The 22,363-nt window shown below is 41.6% G+C and overlaps 1 protein-coding gene across 4 annotated transcripts in view; it reads left to right on the plus strand.

Moving 5' to 3' along the window:
* The window catches only part of SLC13A3 (solute carrier family 13 member 3), a 42,465-nt gene that overhangs the window by 11,865 nt on the left and 8,237 nt on the right, over nucleotides 1–22,363 (plus strand). For 3 of the 4 annotated variants that reach the window (XM_073309550.1, XM_073309553.1, XM_073309552.1), the window contains exons 2-11: nucleotides 126–391; nucleotides 858–1,021; nucleotides 7,706–7,772; nucleotides 8,549–8,734; nucleotides 12,285–12,410; nucleotides 15,885–15,980; nucleotides 18,689–18,793; nucleotides 19,918–20,015; nucleotides 20,914–21,026; nucleotides 21,364–21,525. In XM_073309550.1, the coding sequence (XP_073165651.1) occupies nucleotides 126–391; nucleotides 858–1,021; nucleotides 7,706–7,772; nucleotides 8,549–8,734; nucleotides 12,285–12,410; nucleotides 15,885–15,980; nucleotides 18,689–18,793; nucleotides 19,918–20,015; nucleotides 20,914–21,026; nucleotides 21,364–21,525 (1,383 nt within the window). The remainder of the gene's footprint in view (nucleotides 1–125; nucleotides 392–857; nucleotides 1,022–7,705; nucleotides 7,773–8,548; nucleotides 8,735–12,284; nucleotides 12,411–15,884; nucleotides 15,981–18,688; nucleotides 18,794–19,917; nucleotides 20,016–20,913; nucleotides 21,027–21,363; nucleotides 21,526–22,363) is intronic. The other variant, XM_073309551.1, reaches the window with a different exon arrangement.

Raw genomic sequence — 22,363 nt, forward strand, 5'->3', positions numbered from 1 at the left:
CCCTGCACACTGGTGGTAAGTGGCTGCATTTTACTTGTTCATGGTAAGTGTACCAATGTGCGAAGGCTTGTTTGTAACTCCAGAGCTGTCAGCTTCTCTCTCTCCATTTCCTTTTGCCTTTTCAGGAGGGAAAATGCCTCTATGTGATCCTCGTGATGGCCGTGTACTGGTGCACAGAAGCCCTGCCTCTGGCTGTGACTGCTCTGCTGCCAATCACCTTGTTTCCATTTCTGGGGATTCTCCCTTCGAACAAAGTTTGCCCACAGTATTTTTTAGACACCAACTTCCTCTTTCTCAGTGGTTTAATCATGGCGTCGGCCATCGAAGAGTGGAACCTGCACCGCAGGATTGCCCTGAAGGTTCTCATGCTAGTGGGAGTCAAGCCTGCAAGGTAACCTACAGACCAATGGTGATTGCTTCGTGCCCTAATTCCCCAGGCTCACGCTCTGGTGATTTCAACACGTGAGCTGAGCTGCAGATTGGCCAAGAAAACAGTACCACAAATAGTGAATAGTGCACACTAGTAAGAGCATTGCACACACCCCTGTTGTCTTCACACACACACACACACACACACACACACACACACCTTTTTCAGAGCTTGCTGATTTCATTAAGCTCAGGTTGTTTTCATTCCTTTGTTGGCTTGTAATGAAGCAGAGGAGAAATGTAACTACTTCAGCCTTGTCCTATTAGCACTTAACCCTGTAATACATGCTCTGGCATATTATAGGATAACCATAGCCAGCTTTGTTCTTGTTAATGTTATGAGACTGTGGCATGGGATTTTCTCTGCTGGAATCTAAAATTGACCTTGCAAAACACAGATTGTTAAACTTAATTTTTCTGCCTTCCAGGCTGATCTTAGGAATGATGTTGACAACTTCTTTCCTGTCCATGTGGTTAAGCAATACAGCCTCCACCGCTATGATGCTTCCAATCGCAAATGCGATTCTGAAGAGCCTCTTTGGAGAGAAAGAAGCATCTAAAGCTCTCAACAGAGAAAATGAAGAAAATCCAGGTAGCTCACATAGTGCAATAGATTGCACAATCTGGGGACAGTCCTGTTCCCAGTGAGCTCTGTGACTAAATTTCCATTGACTTCGATGGGGACAAAAGCAGGCCTGTTAGCTGGAGTTTAATATATATTGGAATGCCCTTTTTAATAGAATATGTTTCATTATGGAGGTGAAAGGGCATTGGAATGTTACCCTCTCTCAACACTCCCCTTCATCCTGGCTCCTCCGCCTGCCATGCGGATCAGAATAGATTCCTGTGAGCCACGGTTAACCTCGATACCGGTTGGGAGCCGTGAGCTATTGAATAAGACATTTCACCGGACAAACCTGGTGAGGTGGAGCATTTGATTTGCAAATATGTCCTGGGGCAAAAAGGGAAAGGGTGGGTGATACATAGCAAAGTAATGGCGCAAATAAAACACATCCAGATGCAATGGTGATGAGACTCATAGAATCATAGAATATCAGGGTTGGAAGGGACCCCAGAAGGTCATCTAGTCCAACCCCCTGCTCAAAGCAGGACCAATTCCCAGTTAAATCATCCCAGCCAGGGCTTTGTCAAGCCTGACCTTAAAAACCTCTAAGGAAGGAGATTCTACCACCTCCCTAGGTAACGCATTCCAGTGTTTCACCACCCTCTTAGTGAAAAAGTTTTTCCTAATATCCAATCTAAACCTCCCCCACTGCAACTTGAGACCATTACTCCTCGTTCTGTCATCTGCTACCATTGAGAACAGTCTAGAGCCATCCTCTTTGGAACCCCCTTTCAGGTAGTTGAAAGCAGCTATCAAATCCCCCCTCATTCTTCTCTTCTGCAGGCTAAACAATCCCAGCTCCCTCAGCCTCTCCTCATAACTCATGTGTTCCAGACCCCTAATCATTTTTGTTGTCCTTCGCTGGACTCTCTCCAATTTATCCACATCCTTCTTGTAGTGTGGGGCCCAAAACTGGACACAGTACTCCAGATGAGGCCTCACCAATGTCGAATAGAGGGGAACGATCACGTCCCTCGATCTGCTCGCTATGCCCCTACTTATACATCCCAAAATGCCATTGGCCTTCTTGGCAACAAGGGCACACTGCTGACTCATATCCAGCTTCTCGTCCACTGTCACCCCTAGGTCCTTTTCTGCAGAACTGCTGCCTAGCCATTCGGTCCCTAGTCTGTAGCTGTAGACTCATATTGATACCTAGACAGGTAGAGAGACACAGCCAATACCTCTTTTAAACAATAACTTTTTGCAGTTAGTGGCCCTATCTGCAGGCTCCGGGTAAGACAGTCACTGCTCTTTAGGCCCTGATCCTGCACCACTAAAGTGGATGAGAGCTATGCCATTGTCTACCGTGGGTTTAGGATCAAGCCTTTACAGCACACAACCTTTTTCAGTGGGGGTGTGATTGGAGCAAGGGATTGGAGTCAGGATTCGCTGTCACTGACTTGCTGTGTGATCCTGGGAAAGTCATTTCTCCTCTCTGTTCCTCTCTTTTCCCAACTGTAAAATGGAGATAACAAGGTGGGGGAGGGGGGTTAGAGGGTTAAATGAGGCTTATAAACCATTGAGATATCTTCAGGAGTAGTGCTGTAGAAATGCTAAGGATTATTAATAAACAGCTATTGCACAAGGTTCAATCAGGGAGCTTAGTAATTGGGAAAAAAATCTTCCCCAGTAGCTTGATTGTTCACAAAATAATTTCCAGGGAGGTTGCTTTTCTGGCAGACAGTGATGAAAAACAGCAAAATAGAAATGAAATCCCCGCTGAAGCTATTAATGATGGTTAGGGTAGTAGTAGTTTCTCTCTCTTACGTCTCCTAATTGCCTTTGTGAACTGCAGAAACGGAAGTAGCACTTACTAAGTAATGGCTTTTTGGTTGCTGCTGATTCCTGAAATGTAGAAAACTGAATTCAAGCATACACATGTTCTTACAGAGTTGTAATTAATCAGTCACAATCAGTGCAGGACAATCATGAGATACTTTTGATCCAAGCCATTTTGTTGCTTTCTCTCTACGAATTTTTAATCCTGCACATTTTTAGTCTACTACAAATGGTCACTCTTTTTTGTGATCTTTCAGAATTAGAGCATTTAGTGAATTTGATCTTTAACTTTCTTTAACCCTGTCCTATGAGCTGATTTTATTATTTATTTACAATGTTTATTATGTTAGTGCCTGAGGAACAACTAATACTGGGGCCCGATGGTAGCCCATTGTGCTAGGTACTGTACATACTGTCCCTGTCCCAAGGAACTTACAATCTAAACAAGCAAGACAGTCAGGTCAGTGGAAAGGGCTATAACATACAAACAGAATCAACAGAGTGATGGTTTGCAGATATGTTAGCTGCATCATTGTCATTTTTGTTATTTATTTGGAAGTTGAGATTTGCCAGTACAGTAGGTAGAAGTGAAAGAGAAATTCACAACTGAAATATAGGGTGTCAAAATGCAGATATCCTAGTATCTCTTTGTCTGGGAGAAAGGTTGACATCAGTAACAGTGGAGCCTACTTTGGCTCTAATATGAATGCCAAGACACACTTGCCCTTTTCTCTTATCCTCATTGTATTTAGAAATTAGAATGGGAGCTTCAGCTGTGATCTGGACAATGCAAGCTGAATTTCTTGAATGAACCCCAAATCTTGAAGCAATTTCTCAGTCAAGAACAATGAATTTGGTTTGTGTCTAGAAAGATGATGAGAACTGTGAACCAGGTTTTTCCTTAAGGTTTTATCTGTTATCAAAACTTGGCTTAACACCAGGATTGGTGTCACAACTAGGTTTAGGTTTTGTTGCCCAACTTTTGCACAGCTTGCATGAAACGAACAATTTACTTGCTACCTTTGGAAAGAGCTACATTCATTTTAAACGTCCAAGATATAATCATATACATTACAAAAAATTAGATGAGCAAGAATATTGCAAAATGGGCTCCATTTTGAGCTGCTTTTAAGAATGACATCTGATGATGTGCATGTGCAAATCTGCATGGGTACATTTAAAAACAATTAGGAGGCTAGAAAATTAGTCTAGTTGTTGGAAAAAACATTTTAGCTGGGAAAATATATTAAAGAATTTGTACCGTTCGAGTGCATTTGTCTTTCAGAATGAACCTCAAAGGCTAAGAAATTACCTGAATAATTAGCTAAATAATTTAAATTACTGTATATCACTGACAAACTGATCATATATATATGTATATATATAATGGTCTGCAAAAATTGATGAGAAAAGCCTTGAGCCTGGAAACACTTAATCTTTGCTCATGTGAATGAACTAATACAGATATGTAAGTAAGTGTTTGTGGAATCGAGGTCATAGATTGCTGAGGGCATTGACTAGTGTTCACCCACAGAAGATACCACATTTATGGGTACCTTTATAAGAAACTAGGTAAATCGTAAATGATAGTTGAAGTTTGAATGACTCACTTGGGTTTAACAGTGTTTGGATAATTGTCCTTCCATGAAATATCCAACTGTCCTTGATTTTCAGAGTTGGGATAGAAACCCGCTGAGAACAGGGTTTCATGTGACTTCCGGAATTTTCTATTTTGAGGCTGGCTATAAATTCCTTAGGCACAACCTTAATTAATTTGCCTTATATTCTGACACTTCCACATATATACCCCATGACATCCACATGATCAACTGCAGAGCCAAGTGATAACAAATGTATCCTGCACCTTTGACCACCTCATCTCTCTGCCCGCTAATCCATCTCTGCCAATATTTCATTCCTCTGAGCAGCTTTAAACAGCTATTTAAAAATTTTTCCTCCTGAATGTAGATTTTCTTCTGCAGAATCACATGGGGCATGTCCTGCAGTCCAACAAGGCTAGGAACAGAAGCTTCATATCGTTAGAAAGTTATGAATTCATAGCTCCGCCCCTCCTTTTGTAATCTTCTTGGCAGGTTGCGAGATATCAGCTCTCAGCATGTTACATTTTTAGGGATGGAAAAGTTATTTTTAATATATTTTAGAAACCTCTAAAAGTTCATAGTGATGATCTTCTTCCACCATGCCTGAAGAGTTGGGTTCATGTTATTAAGTCACCTTGTCTTTACTGGCCAAGGGAGTCTAATAAGAGTACAATAGTGTTAAACCTAAACTTTATCTAAAGCAGTCTTCCTGTAAAGTATGTAGCCTACAGATTGTATGATAATACAGCACTGGATGATGGGTTTATTGGCACACGTTTGGGATAACCTGCATAACTCACGACTTCATCAATCACTGGGAATGTCAAGCTTCAGAGGTGTAGCCGTGTTAGTCTGGATCTGTAAAAGCGGCAAAGAGTCCTGTGGCACCTTATAGACTAACAGATGTATTGGAGCATGAGCTTTCATGGGTGAATACCCACTTCGTCGGATGTATGTAGTGGAAGTTTCCAGAGGCAGGTATAAATATGCAAGCAAGAATCAGGCAAGGGATAATGAGGTTAGTCCAGCGAGATTGAAGTGTTCTCCTGTAGGTTTTTGTATATTGCCATTCCTAATGTCTGATTTGTGTCCATTTATGTAGGAGAACACTTCAATCTCGCTGGACACACACTAGCAGATTTAAAGGTAGCCATCCTGCAGCAAAAAAAATTCAGGACCAGACTTCAAAGAGACACTGCTGAGCATCAGTTTTTTGCAAATTTGACACTATCAGCTCAGGATTAAACAAAGACTGTGACTGGCTTGCCAGCTACAAAAGCAGTTTCTCCTCCCTTGGTGTCCACACCTCAACTGCTCGACGAGGGCCTCATCCTCCCTGATTGAACTAACCTCGTTATCCCGAGCCTGATTCTTGCTTGCATATTTATACCTGCCTCTGGAAACTTCCACTACATACATCCGATGAAGTGGGTATTCACCCACGAAAGCTCATGCTCCAATACGTCTGTTAGTGTATAAGGTGCCACAGGACGCTTTGCCGCACTGGGAATGTGGCCATCATGCAGTGTCTTTTTTTCTCTCTCTCTGCTTAAAAAAAAAAAAAAGAGTTCTCAGCCTTGGGAGTGCAATGCCCCAGGAGGCCTGTGAACAGGTGTCAAGGGGTGGATCCTTCCCATATTGCTATATGGGAGAGGGTTTGGGCCCAGTATGAAAGACATTGAGAACATCTAAAATAGACAAAATGAAATTTACACTCTAGTTTAAAAGGCCAGCACAAGGCTTAAGTGGGATTTAAATGGTGCATAGGCTTTGGTTTGGCCCTCTATTCCAAAGTTGACATTTACCCCTAGAGAGAGAGAAAGTTCTCATTCACCAATGGGTTAATTTTCTTCCTTCCAATTACATCCCTTTATTATAGCTTCCTTGGAATCAAAGCTCAGCTTTCCAAGAGAATTAACTCTGATTCCACACATTAGCAATGTGTAAAACATGACATTGCAAAGTTCCCTGGTTCACTGAGCTTGATCTCTTCAGTGTACGAGTAAACAGGTCCAAAGACTTTGACCATTGTGTCCTCTCCCCATAGTTCACTACATTTTCTTGAAGGTAAGAGAAGGCAATGTTTGTGGATGAAGTATGTGCAGGGAAAGCTGGGAGGAAAATAGCACTGAGTCCATGCCCATGATGATCAGCAGGGCATTTTGATTGTTAGTAACCCTAACCCTAGGCCTCTGAATCCTAAAACGTACAACAACATGGCAAGGGTAGCAAGGTTCAGCAACACAGCAAACATCAAGTGTAATGAAGGACTGTGCTTCTGGCTTAAATCTAATAAAATTCACTATCTCCCTAAGACCAAGGTAAAAATCTGGGGAATGGGGTTTTATAAAAATGTATTGCCCAAATGTGCCATTTTACTCAGAACTGCATGCAGAAGCGGCTTGTCAGATCCAAAGTCCCCCCATGCTTTCTTAGGACTTATGCCCTGGGGTTGGCCTTCAGAGGATTATGCTCTACTTTGGGAGTGTTCAGCCTTTGGAATGTGTGGCTTTCAGAGGGCTGATAGGCTCTGAAAATTGCCTGTGCTCTCTGGGTGAAATTAACCCATGTGAAGATGACCTGGGATAATGCCTCATCACCACTATGTCCTACTCTAGCCTTCAAAATGGGATTGGAGGTGGGAGCGAAGTGGTGCGTGGGCTTTGGACTGGTTTTCTGCATGGGGCTGAAATTTCACCCTCTTAGAGCTTATCCTTTGGGGGAAAGTGATTTTGGGACAGGGACAATCTTGATGTCATTCAAGGCCAAACAATTTTTAAAAATTCCGATAAAATTATTTGGAGTCCTAAAAACAAACCACAGTTTACCGAAAAATAAACACCAAATACCCAAGAGGTTAAATTACGAAGTGGAAATACAGTCTGCATTAGAATATCCATGTCACTAGAGATGTAAAAAAACTCTGGATCAGATGTAGCCTGGCCTGGTTGCACAGGAGGAGCTGAGTTTGTCAAGGTGCGGGAGAGGCTTCCAGAGATTGTTGGAGCAATGCTATACACAGTGTCCTACAGTGCACCGTGGTGGCCGTGGGGAGTGGGCCGTACTGCTGCCTGTGCCCTGGCCTCAGATCAGCAGGAATGTATTTTACTTCTTCCGCCTCCTTGCGCTTCATCCGCAGAGAACTCTCTGTGTGTGGAGGGAATTTTCCGCTCTGAAAATGGCTGCCCTTTCCGTTCCATTGTCTGGGTCAGGGAGAGTTTTTCTAGATGATTTAAACTGTTTTAAAGTCCTAATCTTTCTTTTTCAGCCTCTTTACAGCAGAATAAACTTTACACTGTATCAACTGAGCTGCAGTTTCTGGCAAGTACGGAGGAGTAAGTTAACTATAAAGTTTGTATTGGAGAGTTGAGTGAGGAAATTATCCCCTCAGATAGAAACAGCCTTAGGAGTGTGAAATTCAATCAATGAAACTCTTTTGATTCTACCTGTTACTCCATTTCCCAACTACCAACAGCCTGACCAGAGAAATCCCTCTCCAGTATATTCAACAAGACAGCACAGGGCCAAATTTTCAGGCCATTTTGAAAATGTGATGGGAGGTGTCTGCTGCTGGGGAAGTGTCTGCATTGCTTTTTTGAGAACAATTAATGTGTCAGGCGGCAGGTTTAAATCACCAAGATTTACATCTCTCTGATGGTCCAGGTTTGATATGTAAATGATGTAGAAATAAATATCTTCCCCAGGAATAGACTCTTCTTGCCACTCCGTAGCTTGAGATCATCAAAGGCCTTTTCACATTTTAACATGAAGAGTATTGACTTTTTGTTAAGTTTTTTTTGACGGCCTGATCTTACAAAGTGCTGAGTGGCTCCTGGGAGGTGTGAGCACCTTTAACTCCTCTTGAGGGCAGTCAAGGGTGCTCAGAGTTTCGTGGGACCAGTCCAGTACAGAGTGATTCTCAATCATCAGCTGAATAATGAGGATGTTAAGCAGGCCCCATGTGTTGCAATATTCTGCATAGACGTCCCTTGGGATATTGCTAATCTCGTTGCTAAAAGATGAGAGTTTTCCTTTTGTCTAGGTTCTGAATTGGTTACACCTGTATTTAAACCAGGGCTTTCAATGGAGTCTCTTTTGGAATGTTTTAAAGCAAAGATCTGATGGAGGAGAAGGAAGTTGCCACTGAAGTTCCCATGGATTTAAAGAAAGAGGACGAATACAGGGCAAACGTATGGAAAGGTTTCCTCATTTCAATCCCTTATGCAGCCAGCATTGGAGGTACAGCAACGCTGACAGGAACGGCACCAAATCTCATCCTTCTAGGACAGCTAAAGAGGTATGGGAGGAAATCCTTAGGAAGCCAGGTCCCTAGGAGTACAATCGGTTTATGAAATTTCTGCTGATCTGCACTTTCTATTAGAGGGAATTCTACAAAATTAAGACATCACATGTTTGCTATAGGAAATTCACCTTTGGGCAGAGGCCAGGTATGTGAAGTTCCTGCCCTCAGAAGCAAGTTTTGGAAAAAGCAAGTGGCAGTAGGGATTCAAAAGGAAATGGCTCCTTCAATCTTAGTTACAATACGTGGGTTGTCACCCTAATGCTATTGGTCCTGATCTGCAAAACACTATACATATGTTCTTGGGACTTAACCATATGCTTAAAATCAAGCACTTAGAATCACAGAAGTGTAGGACTGGAAGGCACCTCAGTCTTATGGACCCATAATCCAGTCCCTTGCATTCAAGGCAGGACTATGTAATAACTAGACCATTCCTGACTGGTATTTATCTCACCTGTTCTTAAAAACCTCCAATGACACAACCTCTCTAGGCAATTTGTTCCAGTTCTTACCCACCCTGACAGTTAGGATGTTGTCCTTAATGTCCAACCTAAACCTCCCTTCCAGCAATTTAAGCCCATTGCTTCTTGTCCTATCCTTAGAGGTTAAGAAGAAGAATTTTTCTTCTCCTTTTAAAAGCCTTTTATGTACTTGAAAACGGTTATCATGTCCACTCTCAGTCTTCTCTTTTTCAGACTAAACAAACCCAGTTTCTTCAGTCTTTCCTCATAGGTCATGTTTTCTACACCTTTAATAATTTTTGTTGCTCTCCTCTGTACTTTCTATAATTTATCCACATCTTTTCTGAAATGTGGCAACAAGAACTAGACACAATACTCCAGTTGAGGCTTTATCAGTGCTGACTACAGGGGAAGAATTACTTCTCATGTCCTGCTTATAATACTCATGTTGATACATCTCAGCATGATGTTTGCTTTTTTGGCAACAGTGTTACACTGTTGACTCATATTTAGCTTGTGATCCATTATTATCCCTAAATCTCTTTCCACATTACTCCTTCCTAGGCAGTCATTTCCCATTTTGTATGTGTTCACTAATTGTTCCTTCCTAAGTGGAATACTTTGCATTTGTCCTTATTGAATTTCATCCTATTTATTTCAGACCATTTCTCCAGTTTATTCGGATCGTTTTGAATTTCAATCCTATCCTCCAAAGCACTTGCAACCTCTTCCAACTTGGTATCATCCACAAATTTTATAAGTGTACTCTCTATGCCATTATCTAAGTAATTTATGAAGCTATTGAACAGAACTGGATCCAGAACCAGTTCCTGCAGGACCCCTCTTGATGTGCCCTTCCAGCTTCACTGTGAACCATGGATAACTACTCTCCGGGAATGGTTTTCCCGGAAGTTATGCAACCACCTTATAATAGCTCCATCTAGGCTATATTTCTCTAGTTAGTTTATGAACAGGTCATGTGAGACAGTATCAAAAGCCTTACTAAAGTCAGATATACCATATCTACCACTTCCCCCCATCCACAAGGCTTGTTACCACGTCAAAGAAAGCTATTAGGTTGGTTTGACATGATTTGTTCTTAACCAATCCGAAGTGAGCTGTAGCTCATGAAAGCTTATGCTCAAATAAATTGGTTAGTCTCTAAGGTGCCACAAGTACTCCTTTTCTTTTTGCGAATACAGACTAACACGGCTGTTACTCTGAAACCTGCCATGTTGACTGTTACTGATGATGTTATCTTCTCTGTGTTTGCAAATTGATTGCTTGATTATTTGCTCCATTATCTTTCCGGGTACTGAAGCATATGACAAGCTGGCAGACTGGTCTGTAATTTCCCGGATTCTCCTTATTCCCCTTTTTATAGATTGGCACTATATTTGCCCTCTTCCAGTCCTCTGGAATCTCTCCTGTCTTCTATGAGTTTTCAAAGATAATCGCTAGTGGCTCAGATATTTCCTCAGTCAGCTCCTTGAATATATTGCATCAGGCCTTAATGACTTAGAATCATAGAATACCATGGTTGGAAGGGACCTCAGGAGGTCATCTAGTCCAACCCCCTGCTCAAAGCAGGACCAATCCCCAATTTTTGCCCGAAATGGCTCCCTCAAGGATTAAATTTATAACCCTGGGTTTAGCAGGCCAATGCTCAAACCACTAAGCTATCCCTCCCCCAGGGGACGTGAAAACATCTAGCTTGTCTAAGTAATTTTTAACTTGTTCTTTCCCCATTTTAGCCCCAGATCCTATGTCATTTTCACTGACGTTCACTATGTTAGACGTCCAAACACTAATAACCTTTTGGGTGAAAACTGAAACAAAAAAGGCATTTAACACTTCTGCTATTTCCACAAGTTCTGTGATTGTCTTTTCCCCCCTCATTGAGTAATGAGCACACCCTCTCCTTGGTCTTCCCCTTGCTTCTAAGGTATTTTTTCTTGGTACCCTTTATGTCTCTAGCTAGTTAATCTCATTTTGTGCCTTGGCCTTTCTAATTTTGTCCCTACATGCTTATGTTGTTTTATTTATATTCATGCGTCATAATGTGACCAAGTTTCTACTTTTGTTAGGACTCTTTTTTTTGAGTTTCAGATCACTGAAGATCTCCTGGGTAAGCCAGGGTGGTCTCTTGCCATACTTCCTGTTTTTCCTATGCAGTGGGATAGTTTGCTCGTGTGCCCTTAATAATGCCTCTTTGAAAAACTGCCCGCTCTTTTGAACTGTTTTTCCCTTTAGACTTGCTTCCCATGGTTAAATGTTTTGGTGAACCAGGGCAACAGTGAGCACTTTATAAGTTGTCCATTATGTGGTGAAAAAGGAAAACAAGGCACACACTATTTCTGTCCTGGATGGCAGTGTTGCCTAGTGGCTAGATCACTAGACTGGAACCCAGTAGACTCTGCCGCTGGGTGAATGTGGACAAGTTCTTTGTGCCTCAGTTTCTCCATCTATCAAATACAGATGATACTGACATCTTTTGTAAAGTGCTTTGATTATTATTAAACACTAAGAGGCTCCCCTATCTGAAAAAGTAGACATAGTGTTGCCAATGTAAACCTGCAGTTATGTCTCAACCATGCAGTGATCTACATAGAAGGTTCTTCCTAGACATGGATGAAAGTGGTTCTGTTTGTGTAGAGCTCTTCTGTAAGGTTCACGTTCAGGCACTCTTACGGTGGGTTCTACCATGAATTAGGATTAGTTAGTTAATTTCTATAAAGTGCTAAATATTGCGTGGTGTTGTTATTTGGGAATTCCTGCAAATTTAGAGAGCTACATTTTCAAGATGTCTGTTCCAAAATGCCATTTCAAATTGTCCATTTAAATTCTTTGAAGCAGGGACTGTTTCTTACTACATACTTGTACAACTCCTAGCACAATAGGGTCCCAATCTCAGTTGGTGCTGGTTGGCACTATTGAGATATAAATAATCACCTTTTTAAAACCTGTGCAGCTGGAAAGTTTGCATGACATTTTGATCTTGATTTCAGATGTTTGTTCCCCTTCATTTCATGTGAAAGGGGTGTTCCACTCCTCAGATTAATTAGCTTTCCCCATTTTTGAAGTTTTTTTCCAGAGTGTGATGTGGTGAACTTTGGATCCTGGTTTGTATTTGCATTTCCTTTAATGCTGCTTTTCCTTTTCCTGGGATGGCTATGGATCAGTTTCCTGTATGGGGGAATTAACCTAAGGTACTTTTATATCTAATCTATTTGTATGCTTTAATCTCATTATGACTACAGTGTAAATAAGCAGTTTATCTGGTCCTGTTCCAAAGCCCAGTGAAATCAATGGGAATCTTGGTTCAGGCCCTTAAACATTTCATCTGTACATGTTGTAATAACTCAGTCCAAATTTGTTCTGCACGAAGTTAGATGTATATCATTCATGTTCAGCTAAAAGCTCCTATTTGAGTAAATTCAGTGTGATGAATAATGGAAGTGTCCTATAAGTGATGAATGCAGAGCCCATAATTATAATATTATTTTGTATTCTGATCAGAAAGTTCATGGGAGAGATTTCGAAGGGTAGACCTGGTCAGAAAAAATTGATGAAGCACATTTTTGGAGAAAAACTTTATGCACTTTTGAAAATCTCACCCAAGGCTCTCAGTTTACAGCTCGCTTTAACTAGCCTGCACATCTGATCCTGCAAATGTTGGGCACACAGTCGTTTGGAGGTGCACATGGGCATTTGTGTGCACAGATCTGGCAGTTAGGTAGTTGGCCATCCAACTGACATGCACAGTAATGTGATCTGCATGTGCAGTCAGTGAACATAGAGTTTGCAGGCTCTATTTACTGCCTGATCCTGTGCCCAGGGAAGTTAGTGGCAAAGCTCCTATTTACTTCAGTGCAGAAGCATATACAGTTTCTAAGAGATGCTTTTGAATTTGTTTTTTGTTAAAATGTTTATTGGTTTTTAACTTCAGGAGAAAAAAAGAAAAGGAAAAAAAAAACCAGGTGCACGTTACCCAAGTATATAATTATACCAGTGACACAGAAAACAGAAATTACTAGGGAACTTTTTCAATGCAATAGGAAATAACCAGTGTAAGTCCCTGATCCTTCAAACATGAAAGCATGTACGTAACTTTGTTCGTCTGATTCAGCAATGCACTTAAGCATGTGCTTAATTTTGAGTCTGTGTTCAAATCCCATTGATTTCAATAAGAGTTAATAATTGCCTTGCTGAACTGGGGCTTTAAGTAATCCCACTGAAGTCATGTATTTAAGGATTCTCTGTACTAAAAAAGTTATACTAGTGTAACTATGTTGGTTAGGGGTGTGGTGTTTTTTTTAACCAATATAATTATACTGATCTAAACCCTAGTGCGGAGGTAGTTATACCAGTATAACAATGCCTTACACACCACCTGGAACTGGAATAAATTATACCAGTATAGACACTTGTTTGTGTCAACACTAGGATTATTTTGCTGCTCTAACTATACCAGTACAATTAAACTTTCTAGTGTAGACAAGTCTTAAGTGTTGGCAGGGTCAGGGCCTAGAAAAATCAAGCTAAAGAAACACAAACAGAAATTGTGCAGCCTATTAAAGAATCCAGATTTTGACCTGGTCTACACTTAAAACTTAGGCCAACATAGGTATGGCATGCAAGGATTTGAAAAATCTAACTCCTGAATGCTGCAGCTATGCGAACCTAAATCTCCAGTGTAGACACAGTTTTTATCACGGCTTTGGAGCGGAGCCCGGAGCTGGAGCGCGGAGCAGCTCCGGAGCAATGGAGCTGCAGGTTTTTGTTTGGAGCTGGAGCGGAGCCGGAGCACAGCTCCAAAGCCCTGTTTTTTATAGGTCGCCAGAAGAATGTTTCTGTTGACCTAGTACCATCACTCAGGGAGGTGCAGCAAAAGCATTTATTCAAAAGCATTTTAGATAACAAGGGGTTGTCTTGATGTCCTTGGGTAAAACTGCAGCTACTAAAAGAATCAGAGTACTGTGTAAGGGGCTGTCCATAAATTACGTAATGCATTAGGGGGTAAGTGGGTTCTTAATCTTGTGTTTGTTTCAGTGTTAGTGTTACAAAGGGTGGGTGGGTCTTTAACATCACCAATAAATGTGTTATGCAATTTATGGACATCCCCAATATCTATTTGAGAATCAGGAATTTTTGGATGGTCAAACATGCATCTTTATAAAGGATCTAACCATTGGACATCCATTTAAAACAACAAATGAATTAATCAGTCTTAGTATCACAGAATCGGATATCTAATGGTGTAAGTCTGGCTTTTCAAATGTAATCAAGGTCCCAGGAAGTATTAGAAATGTATTTTAATCACATGACGCTGATGGGACACGAAGCAGCTGGTGATGAATATATCATTCATATGCACACGTACTGTCTAAGAGTAGGCTGTGTACTAGTCCAGGGTTCCCTGCTTAAAAGGCTTAGCCTGGCTAATGAAGAGAAGCATATTAAAATGCCAGTCCCTGTTGTTAAAAATTCCTCACATATTTGTTCATCATCAGCGAGTGCTTTGCATAAATTAGAGATTGCCCAGAAAGTTGTTGGTGACTTGAGAAGGTGGGGGAGGGGAGGGGAGATCCTTATTTCCCACCTTGCTTTCTTTTCGATCAAGTGGCTGATGCAGTCATCTGCTAAAAGTGATGAAATCTGCAAATCTGACAACTTCACTCTCATTTACATTCTGAACAGTCTCTGTGAACACAGGCTGTGATTACCACAAATAAGCTTCTTTAATGCAGGGGCCAAAGTCTCCTTTGCATAATCCTGGGGAGAAAGGCAACACAAAGTAGGATAAATATTGGTCTTGTTTACAGTAGAGAATATTACCACCAGTGAGAGCCGTAGTGTAGATAAGGCTCCTGTGGCTTCCTCTGTTTTTACCACTGCATCAATGAAACCTGCCCTGAGCAGGACCTGTCTAGTCTACCTCAAGGGACACATCTTGCTCCCCACCCTGAGTACTAATGAAATTTACATACTCATAACCCAGGGAGAATTCAGCCCAAGGGTTTCTAGGCAGCACCAGAGCTTTTCTGTTGGTAACTAGAGCCACGTTTCTGGCAGGCATCAAAAAGCGCCTGCTCAGAACTTGCAAGTGCTTGTCTCTTTGCATGTGCCTCAGCCCATCTGTGCTTGCCACATGGACAATTGGATGCATTAATGTCTGTTTGTGCACATAAATGAATGTGCTCATAGATTCTGCAAGCACATTTGTGTCTTGTCATGAGCGGGTGGGACTATCAAGCTATAATATCCACTGTCCAACACATTAATGGCTAGATTTTGCCCCCTTTACTCACACTGAGTGCCATATTACTACATGAGTAGTCCCACTGATGTTTACAAGACTATAGGCCAGGTGAGGTACGACTCAGTATGAGTAAGGGTGCCATGAACATTATTTGTGGCATTATGCATAACTTGTCTGAGAGATGGGAAGTCTATTTAAGAGATTGGAAGTATTTACTATACTATGAAATGGATCCATATGATACTGGTTTTCTGAAATCACTGGTCCATGCTGTACCCTTTATTCTCCTAAACCTTCCCTGTAGCCACCCTGTGCATGCCCTGTATGGGTGTGTGCAGGAATAGTAAACATGAACATCAATGTTTGAGTTCCATTATGAACCTGCAAAAATGAGTGGTGTTTGTTATTTCTGTGTTGGTAGGCATTGCAGAAAGAAAAAGTCAGAAATAAGAGTGGATGCAGAAGACCGAGCCCGAGCAGTCATAAAGGAAGATTATCAGAAACTGGGGCCAATGAAGTGAGTCGCGAAAAGAGAACAAAAATGACACAGAAATCAACCAGGCTGGAAACAACATTTCTGGGGAGGGAAACTGAGGATATTTGTCAGAATTTGTCAGTGAATTTCCATTTGTTAGTATTTGTGACCATTTTGAGTTTGTTTTCCTCAAACATTCAGTTGCTCTGTCTTTGCTAATGCAGATAATTGCAGATAACAAACATGTAGCTCCAATATTCCACAAATGCCAATTTTCAATTGTAGATGACAATTCATGCTGTGTTAATTACACATTGTAAGTCTTTTAATCAGGAAACAGAAACAATATCATGTGACTTATGTAACTAGCCAATACAGTGTGAATTTTTAATATTCACAGAAAGCTGTTTATGAATGGTCTGCAGAGCACGTATTATTTGCTGAAGAGATTCATGATGAATATAAAGAATATAATTCAATTATTTTATGATCTGTTTGTGGGCAATTTGTGAACAGAAAATCAGATGAATTTTTGTGGAATATATTATTGATTGTGAATTATTCTCTGAGATCTATTAATCAGTCATGTGAAGAGAAAACAAGATGCGTTCGAGTTGCTTTTTGACCTGAAATGGATTATTTTTGGTTTTGTTGTTGAATTTTTGGTGGTTCTCACCCTTATAAAAGAAGATAAATATAGCTATATTTTGAAACAAAAAGTCTAAGGGCTTGTCTAGGCAAACAGCTGGCAAGCAGCCAGCTGGGGTATAAATGCACTTTCTGTGTTGACCCTGCTGCAGCTCACTAAAGGTTCGCTAGCGCTCTTTTACCTACACCACCTTGACGCAGGTGTAGATGCAAGCAAACTACGGCACTTTTAGTGAGTGGCAGCAGAGTGCGTGTGGATAGTTCCAGTGTGGCAGGCCAGCGCACTGTAGATTTCCACACCAGCTTGCTGCACAGTAACTCTTGGTCTAGACAAGCCCTCAATGATTTGTTTCAAAATAGTCAAAAAGAACCATTTTGACTCTTGGAGGGGTGGGATGGGGGGAAAATCCATTTTTTCTGCCAAAAGTATGGGCTGAATTTGACCTGAATTAACTAATAGTTTCAGTGTCCCCCAAAATGCATTTTTAAAAATGAATTTACTGTTTGCCAAAAATAAATAAATCGCCCAGCTTTACTCACAGAGATATTGCGAGGGTTCACTGATGTAGGTAGCGCAGTACAAACAAACATTCTAATTATTATTCTTGTGTGCTCTAAATGAAAGAAATTGGTTTATTTTTTTCCCTTCAGTACATTATGGACCAGCCTGCAAAATGTCATTGTAAGAATCAAAGTCCCACTTTGAGTTTTAGGAGCAGAGAAAGCCCATTAAGCCATGTGCTACAAATTTGATTAGCTTAAATTCAACCCAAGTGATTTCTTTTCAGTGGTTTAAGTATCCCTCCTTCCTTGTGTCTTTGAGAGGTTTTAAGGCAATATTTTGGATGTGTCTTGGTCAAATCCTAGCTCCACTGACGTCAATGGGAGTTATGTCACTGACTTCATTCAGGTCAGGATTTTACCCCCTGGTCCTTACTAGAAATATTAACACTAGCAGATGTTACTGCAATTGTAAGACCTCACCTGGAATACTGTGTGCAGTTCTGGTCTCCCATGTTTAAGAAGGATGAATTCAAACTGGAACAGGTACAGAGAAGGGCTACTAGGATGATCCGAGGAATGGAAAACTTGTCTTATGAAAGGAGACTCAAGGAGCTTGGCTTGTTTAGCCTAACTAAAAGAAGGTTGAGGGGAGATATGATTGCTCTCTATAAATATATCAGAGAGATAAATACCGGAGAGGGAGAGGAATTATTTAAGCTCAGTACCAATGTGGACACAAGAACAAATGGATATAAACTGGCCACCGAGAAGTTTAGACTTGAAATTAGACGAAGGTTTCTAACCATCAGAGGAGTGAAGTTTTGGAATAGCCTTCTAAGGGAAGCAGTGGGGGGAAAAAGATCTATCTAGCTTTAAGATTAAACTCGATAAGTTTATGGAGGAGATGGTATGATGGGATCACATGATTTTGGTAATGAATTGATCTGTAAATATTCATGGTAAATAGGCCTAATGGCCTGTGATGGGATGTTAGATGGAGTGGGATCTGAGTTACCCCGGAAAGAATTTTCTGTAGTATCTGGCTGGTGAATCTTACCCATATGCTCAAGGTTTAGCTGATCGCCATATTTGGGGTCAGGAAGGAATTTTCTTCCAGGGCAGATTGGAAGAGGCCCTGGAGGTTTTTCACCTTCCTCTGTAGCATGGGGCACGGGTCACTTGCTGGAGGATTCTCTGCTCCTTGAAGTCTTTAAACCACGATTTGAGGACTTCAATAGCTCAGACATAGGGGAAAGGTTTTTCGCAGGAGTGGGTGGGTGAAATTCTGTGGCCTGCGTTGTGCAGGAGGTCAGACTAGATGATCATAATGGTCCCTTCTGACCTTAGTATCTATGAATCTCCTCCCTTATCAGCTCTCAGTTATTCACACCGTCAGTAGGGAATGCAGTCTACATTCTGCTCTCAGAGATGGAAAGTCCCCATGTGTCATGTGTGAAGTTTAGTGTTATTCACCTTTCTAAACTAAGGCTTGAAATGCAGTGAAATCATCACTAGCAGTTAAAGGTGACCTGGGAAAGGTAACTTGTGTTCACTTCATTAGCATGACTGGTTTTTAATTGCATCTCCTTAAACCTTAGGTTTGCAGAACAGGCAGTTCTCTTCCTCTTCTGCTTGTTTGCAATCCTGCTGTTCTCCAGGGACCCAAAATTCATCCCAGGTTGGGCAAGTTTCTTCACTCCTGGGTAAGATTCTATTTTCAATCTGTTGTAACATTTTTCAATAGTATTTCCAGGCTTTTGAGATCCCTGTGTTTTCTATTGTCCTTGTTTATACTGTTGTCCAGGTTTCATGGAATAAATGGAACTGAGCCTTATGTATCTCTCTAGAACCATTTTAATTGTTTATGTTTCTAAGAGGAGGTAGTGGAAGCCTTGTGGGATGTTAGTATTGAAAATGCTCACACCTATTTCCTGACAGCCCTACGGCCTGAGCTCTGGGAATGTTGTCTATTGATACATTTAGGGCCAAGTCCTGAACCCTTTGAGCAGGCCATTGATTTCAGTGTGGGTTTGGACTGAATCAAAGCTGCAGGAGTTCACCCCTTAGTGCTTTTTCTCTTTGGTTTGCAACCTTTTCTCTGTTGTGACATCCAGACCTTTCTTATGTGAAGACAAAGATTAAGAACAATGAAGGCAATAATAATAATACTCACAGAGTGAGAGCAAGTTGTTTCTGCACAGAAAAGAGACCCGCTCTATTTCTCTAGGGACACAGTTCAACAGACTATTCATATTCAGAAAAGGAGTTCACTACATGCTTGGCTTTAATGGGAATCAAGTACATGCTTCACAGATTAATTTTGTTCTCAATAGTTAACAGTTACTTAAAGTTAAAGTTTAAATGCTTTGCTGAATTGGGGCCTAGAGTTTTTATATCATGCTCTTCACTTCAGAAGCTGAGCATTTTACAGAGATCATAACCAAAACAGGCCAGTGGTCTGATTTTCCTACTTCCCTGCAACCAGCTTAGGCAATCTCCCCAGACCTCCATAATCAGTATTCTTCTCACACTCTCTAACAGACTGAAAGTGATTCAGTCATTCGAGCAGCCAGCACTGCCAACCCCTCCCTATTCTTTTTAAAACTAGGTTTTTGTGTTTTCAGTGTCTCTGATCAGTTTTCTAAAGGAGTCACAGCCAATCTTAGAAATGTAGCTCAGAGGGGAATTAAAAAAAAAAAAAAAGAATCATGACCAATGAGTGTTGTTGATGTAAAATCCTAATCCTCTTTGGTAAATCCCAAGTTTTATAAACTTTACAAATCTCAAGACTTTTTCTGCTTACAAGTGTTTCTGCTCCTCTGGTCAGGTTTGTCTCAGATGCGGTTACTGGAGTCGCCATAGTGACCATACTGTTCTTCTTCCCTTCACAAAGACCATCCTGTAAATGGTGGTTTGACTTAAAAGGTAGGTTGTAAGCCCTCGGGGTAGGGACTCTGTCCCCTTCTTCTGTGTTCTCTATAGGGTGAGCACACTGCAGGAGCTCAGCACATAATAGTAAGGCAGGGTACTCGGTCAGCAGGTCTGGGGTAACATTTTGAAAAGCACCTATGTCCCATTGACTTTCAATGAGACTTCAGCACCTAAGTGCCTGAGTCACTTATGAAAATTTTACCCATATGGCTCTGGCCACCTTCATCTTTAATTGGAGATGCAGCCTGTGCAGCCCATGGGCTCAGCTCACAGCAAAGCAGCACTTGCTCTGGCCTAATGTCACCAAACGAAAGCCACTGCCATGACGTCATTTCATGCAGATTAGGGGTTGCTTTCAGGCTCCCGGAGGTTGCTCCTATGACCCCCACTGGATGTAATGTGGGTGTCCTTAGTTCACAGAACATGAAAGCCCTACTAGTTTACCTTTCCATATGACACAACAATTGAGTTCTCATTCAGAAGTGACCTTCTGGGGGGAGACACAGCAATTTCCTTGCTAGAAAGCTCCTACCACTTTGAGCTGCAAGTAGAAAATTAATACGGTGATGAACTTGCCCACAAAAATTACAAATGTCAGAAAACTTCCTCCTGCCAGAATCTGCCAGATGTCAGAGAGAAGAATATCTAAGTCTATTACACCAAGGAAATTGTCCTTTATGTTAATAAAAAAACAAGCTGAGAAAAAGCCCAAGAAAACCGTGACTGCTAGAACTTTTTGCTGCCTGTTTAATTGAAATTGAAATATCCATGTGTTTGTTATTAAGTGATTATCAGCTAACTTTGACACAAGTGAGTAATGTAGATATTTTATCAGATAACAAGTTATTTGTTAATCTGTGTGTGTGTGTTTGGTGGGGATCTCTTTGTCTAGCATCAAACACTGAGAATGTGCCTTTGCTGTCTTGGAGAAGGGCCCAAGAGACTGTACCCTGGAACATTATCTTGCTGCTCGGTGGCGGATTTGCCATGGCAAAAGGATGTGAGGTAGTATTTGGAGTGCTGCCCATCATTGATGTTACCTTACTGTCATTCAGCCCTATGCCCCTGGTTTTTAAAAGGGTATCAGTTTGGTTTGCTCCTGCGATTTTGCTCCTGCGATTTTGCACCTGCAGTGTATGGCAGTTAAGACATTGAGTGACTGGATCTGACATCTAAGGGCTATAACATGCACCCCTGCCCCAAGGTGGCTGCGTTTCAGAAGTGGGTGGGCGAAGTGATCCCTATTTATATGTAGTTTGCAATTCTGTGAAATGATCTGAGTCTTGCGTGGAAATGCAGGAACTCAAATATAAAACCTGCTGCATTTTCTCTCCTGCTGCAGGAGTCAGGCTTGTCTGTCTGGATCGGAGGCCACCTGCATCCCCTGGAGAGCGTGCCACCGGCAGTGGCTGTCGTGCTTATCACAATAGTGATCGCCTTATTCACAGAGTTTGCCAGCAACACGGCCACAATTATAATCTTCCTGCCTATCCTGGCAGAACTGGTAAGATACATTACCATGACGGGGCCAGCTCTGACCCCTCTGTGGTCTCTCTCAGTGCACCCCCTTAGGTGTTACGCCTCGTGTCTTTACCTTCTCTGGGATGGAATCCCAGAATTCTCCCATTATCAGACCAGGCCCTGCACTACAGAACCCTGTGTACCCGTGTGATGGCTCAGCAGGCCTGAGCAGTTCAGCCCCTGCAGTTCTTCCTTGTGGGGGCTTGTGCCCTGTGGTGGCCACAGTGACAGACAGCCTTGTCTGAATAGTAGGAACAAAGCATAACATAAGAGAACAAGGATTTGAACATGACAAAAGATCTTCTGCATGTCTATCTTACCCTAAGCCCTACCAGCCTGTGGGTGTGGGCCAGGCAGGTTTTGCTTCATCTGACCCCCTAGCTGGAGTCTCTCTCTGTGTCACTCTGTTCCCCACCAACAGCTCCCTCCAGTTGCCTATCCCCTCTCTCCAGAGAGTGACTTTTTAACTGCTTAGTGTCCTTTTAGTGTTTAGGTGCCCAGCCTTGGCAAAACAAGTCTGGTAACTTTGATTGGAGCAAAAAAAAAAAAAACGAGGAGTACTTGTGGCTCCTGAGAGACTAACACATTTATTTGGGCTGAATTTGTCTGGAGCGTGGATGTAGCATCTTCACAGTTAAATAGCCCCAGGCATCGTCTCTTAATGATCCCTCTGTGTTATGTATCTAGAGCCATAGTGTTGTCTTCCTATTAGTTTCCTAACAACCCTGCTATTAACCAATAACCCAATACAGCCATGCTGTAACTATCCCAATAACCACATCACATACAGTATTTACAAATTATTACAGTCAGCCCCATGT

Source organism: Lepidochelys kempii, chromosome 13 (assembly GCF_965140265.1).
Source record: "Lepidochelys kempii isolate rLepKem1 chromosome 13, rLepKem1.hap2, whole genome shotgun sequence".
NCBI classification, from domain to species: domain Eukaryota; kingdom Metazoa; phylum Chordata; order Testudines; family Cheloniidae; genus Lepidochelys; species Lepidochelys kempii.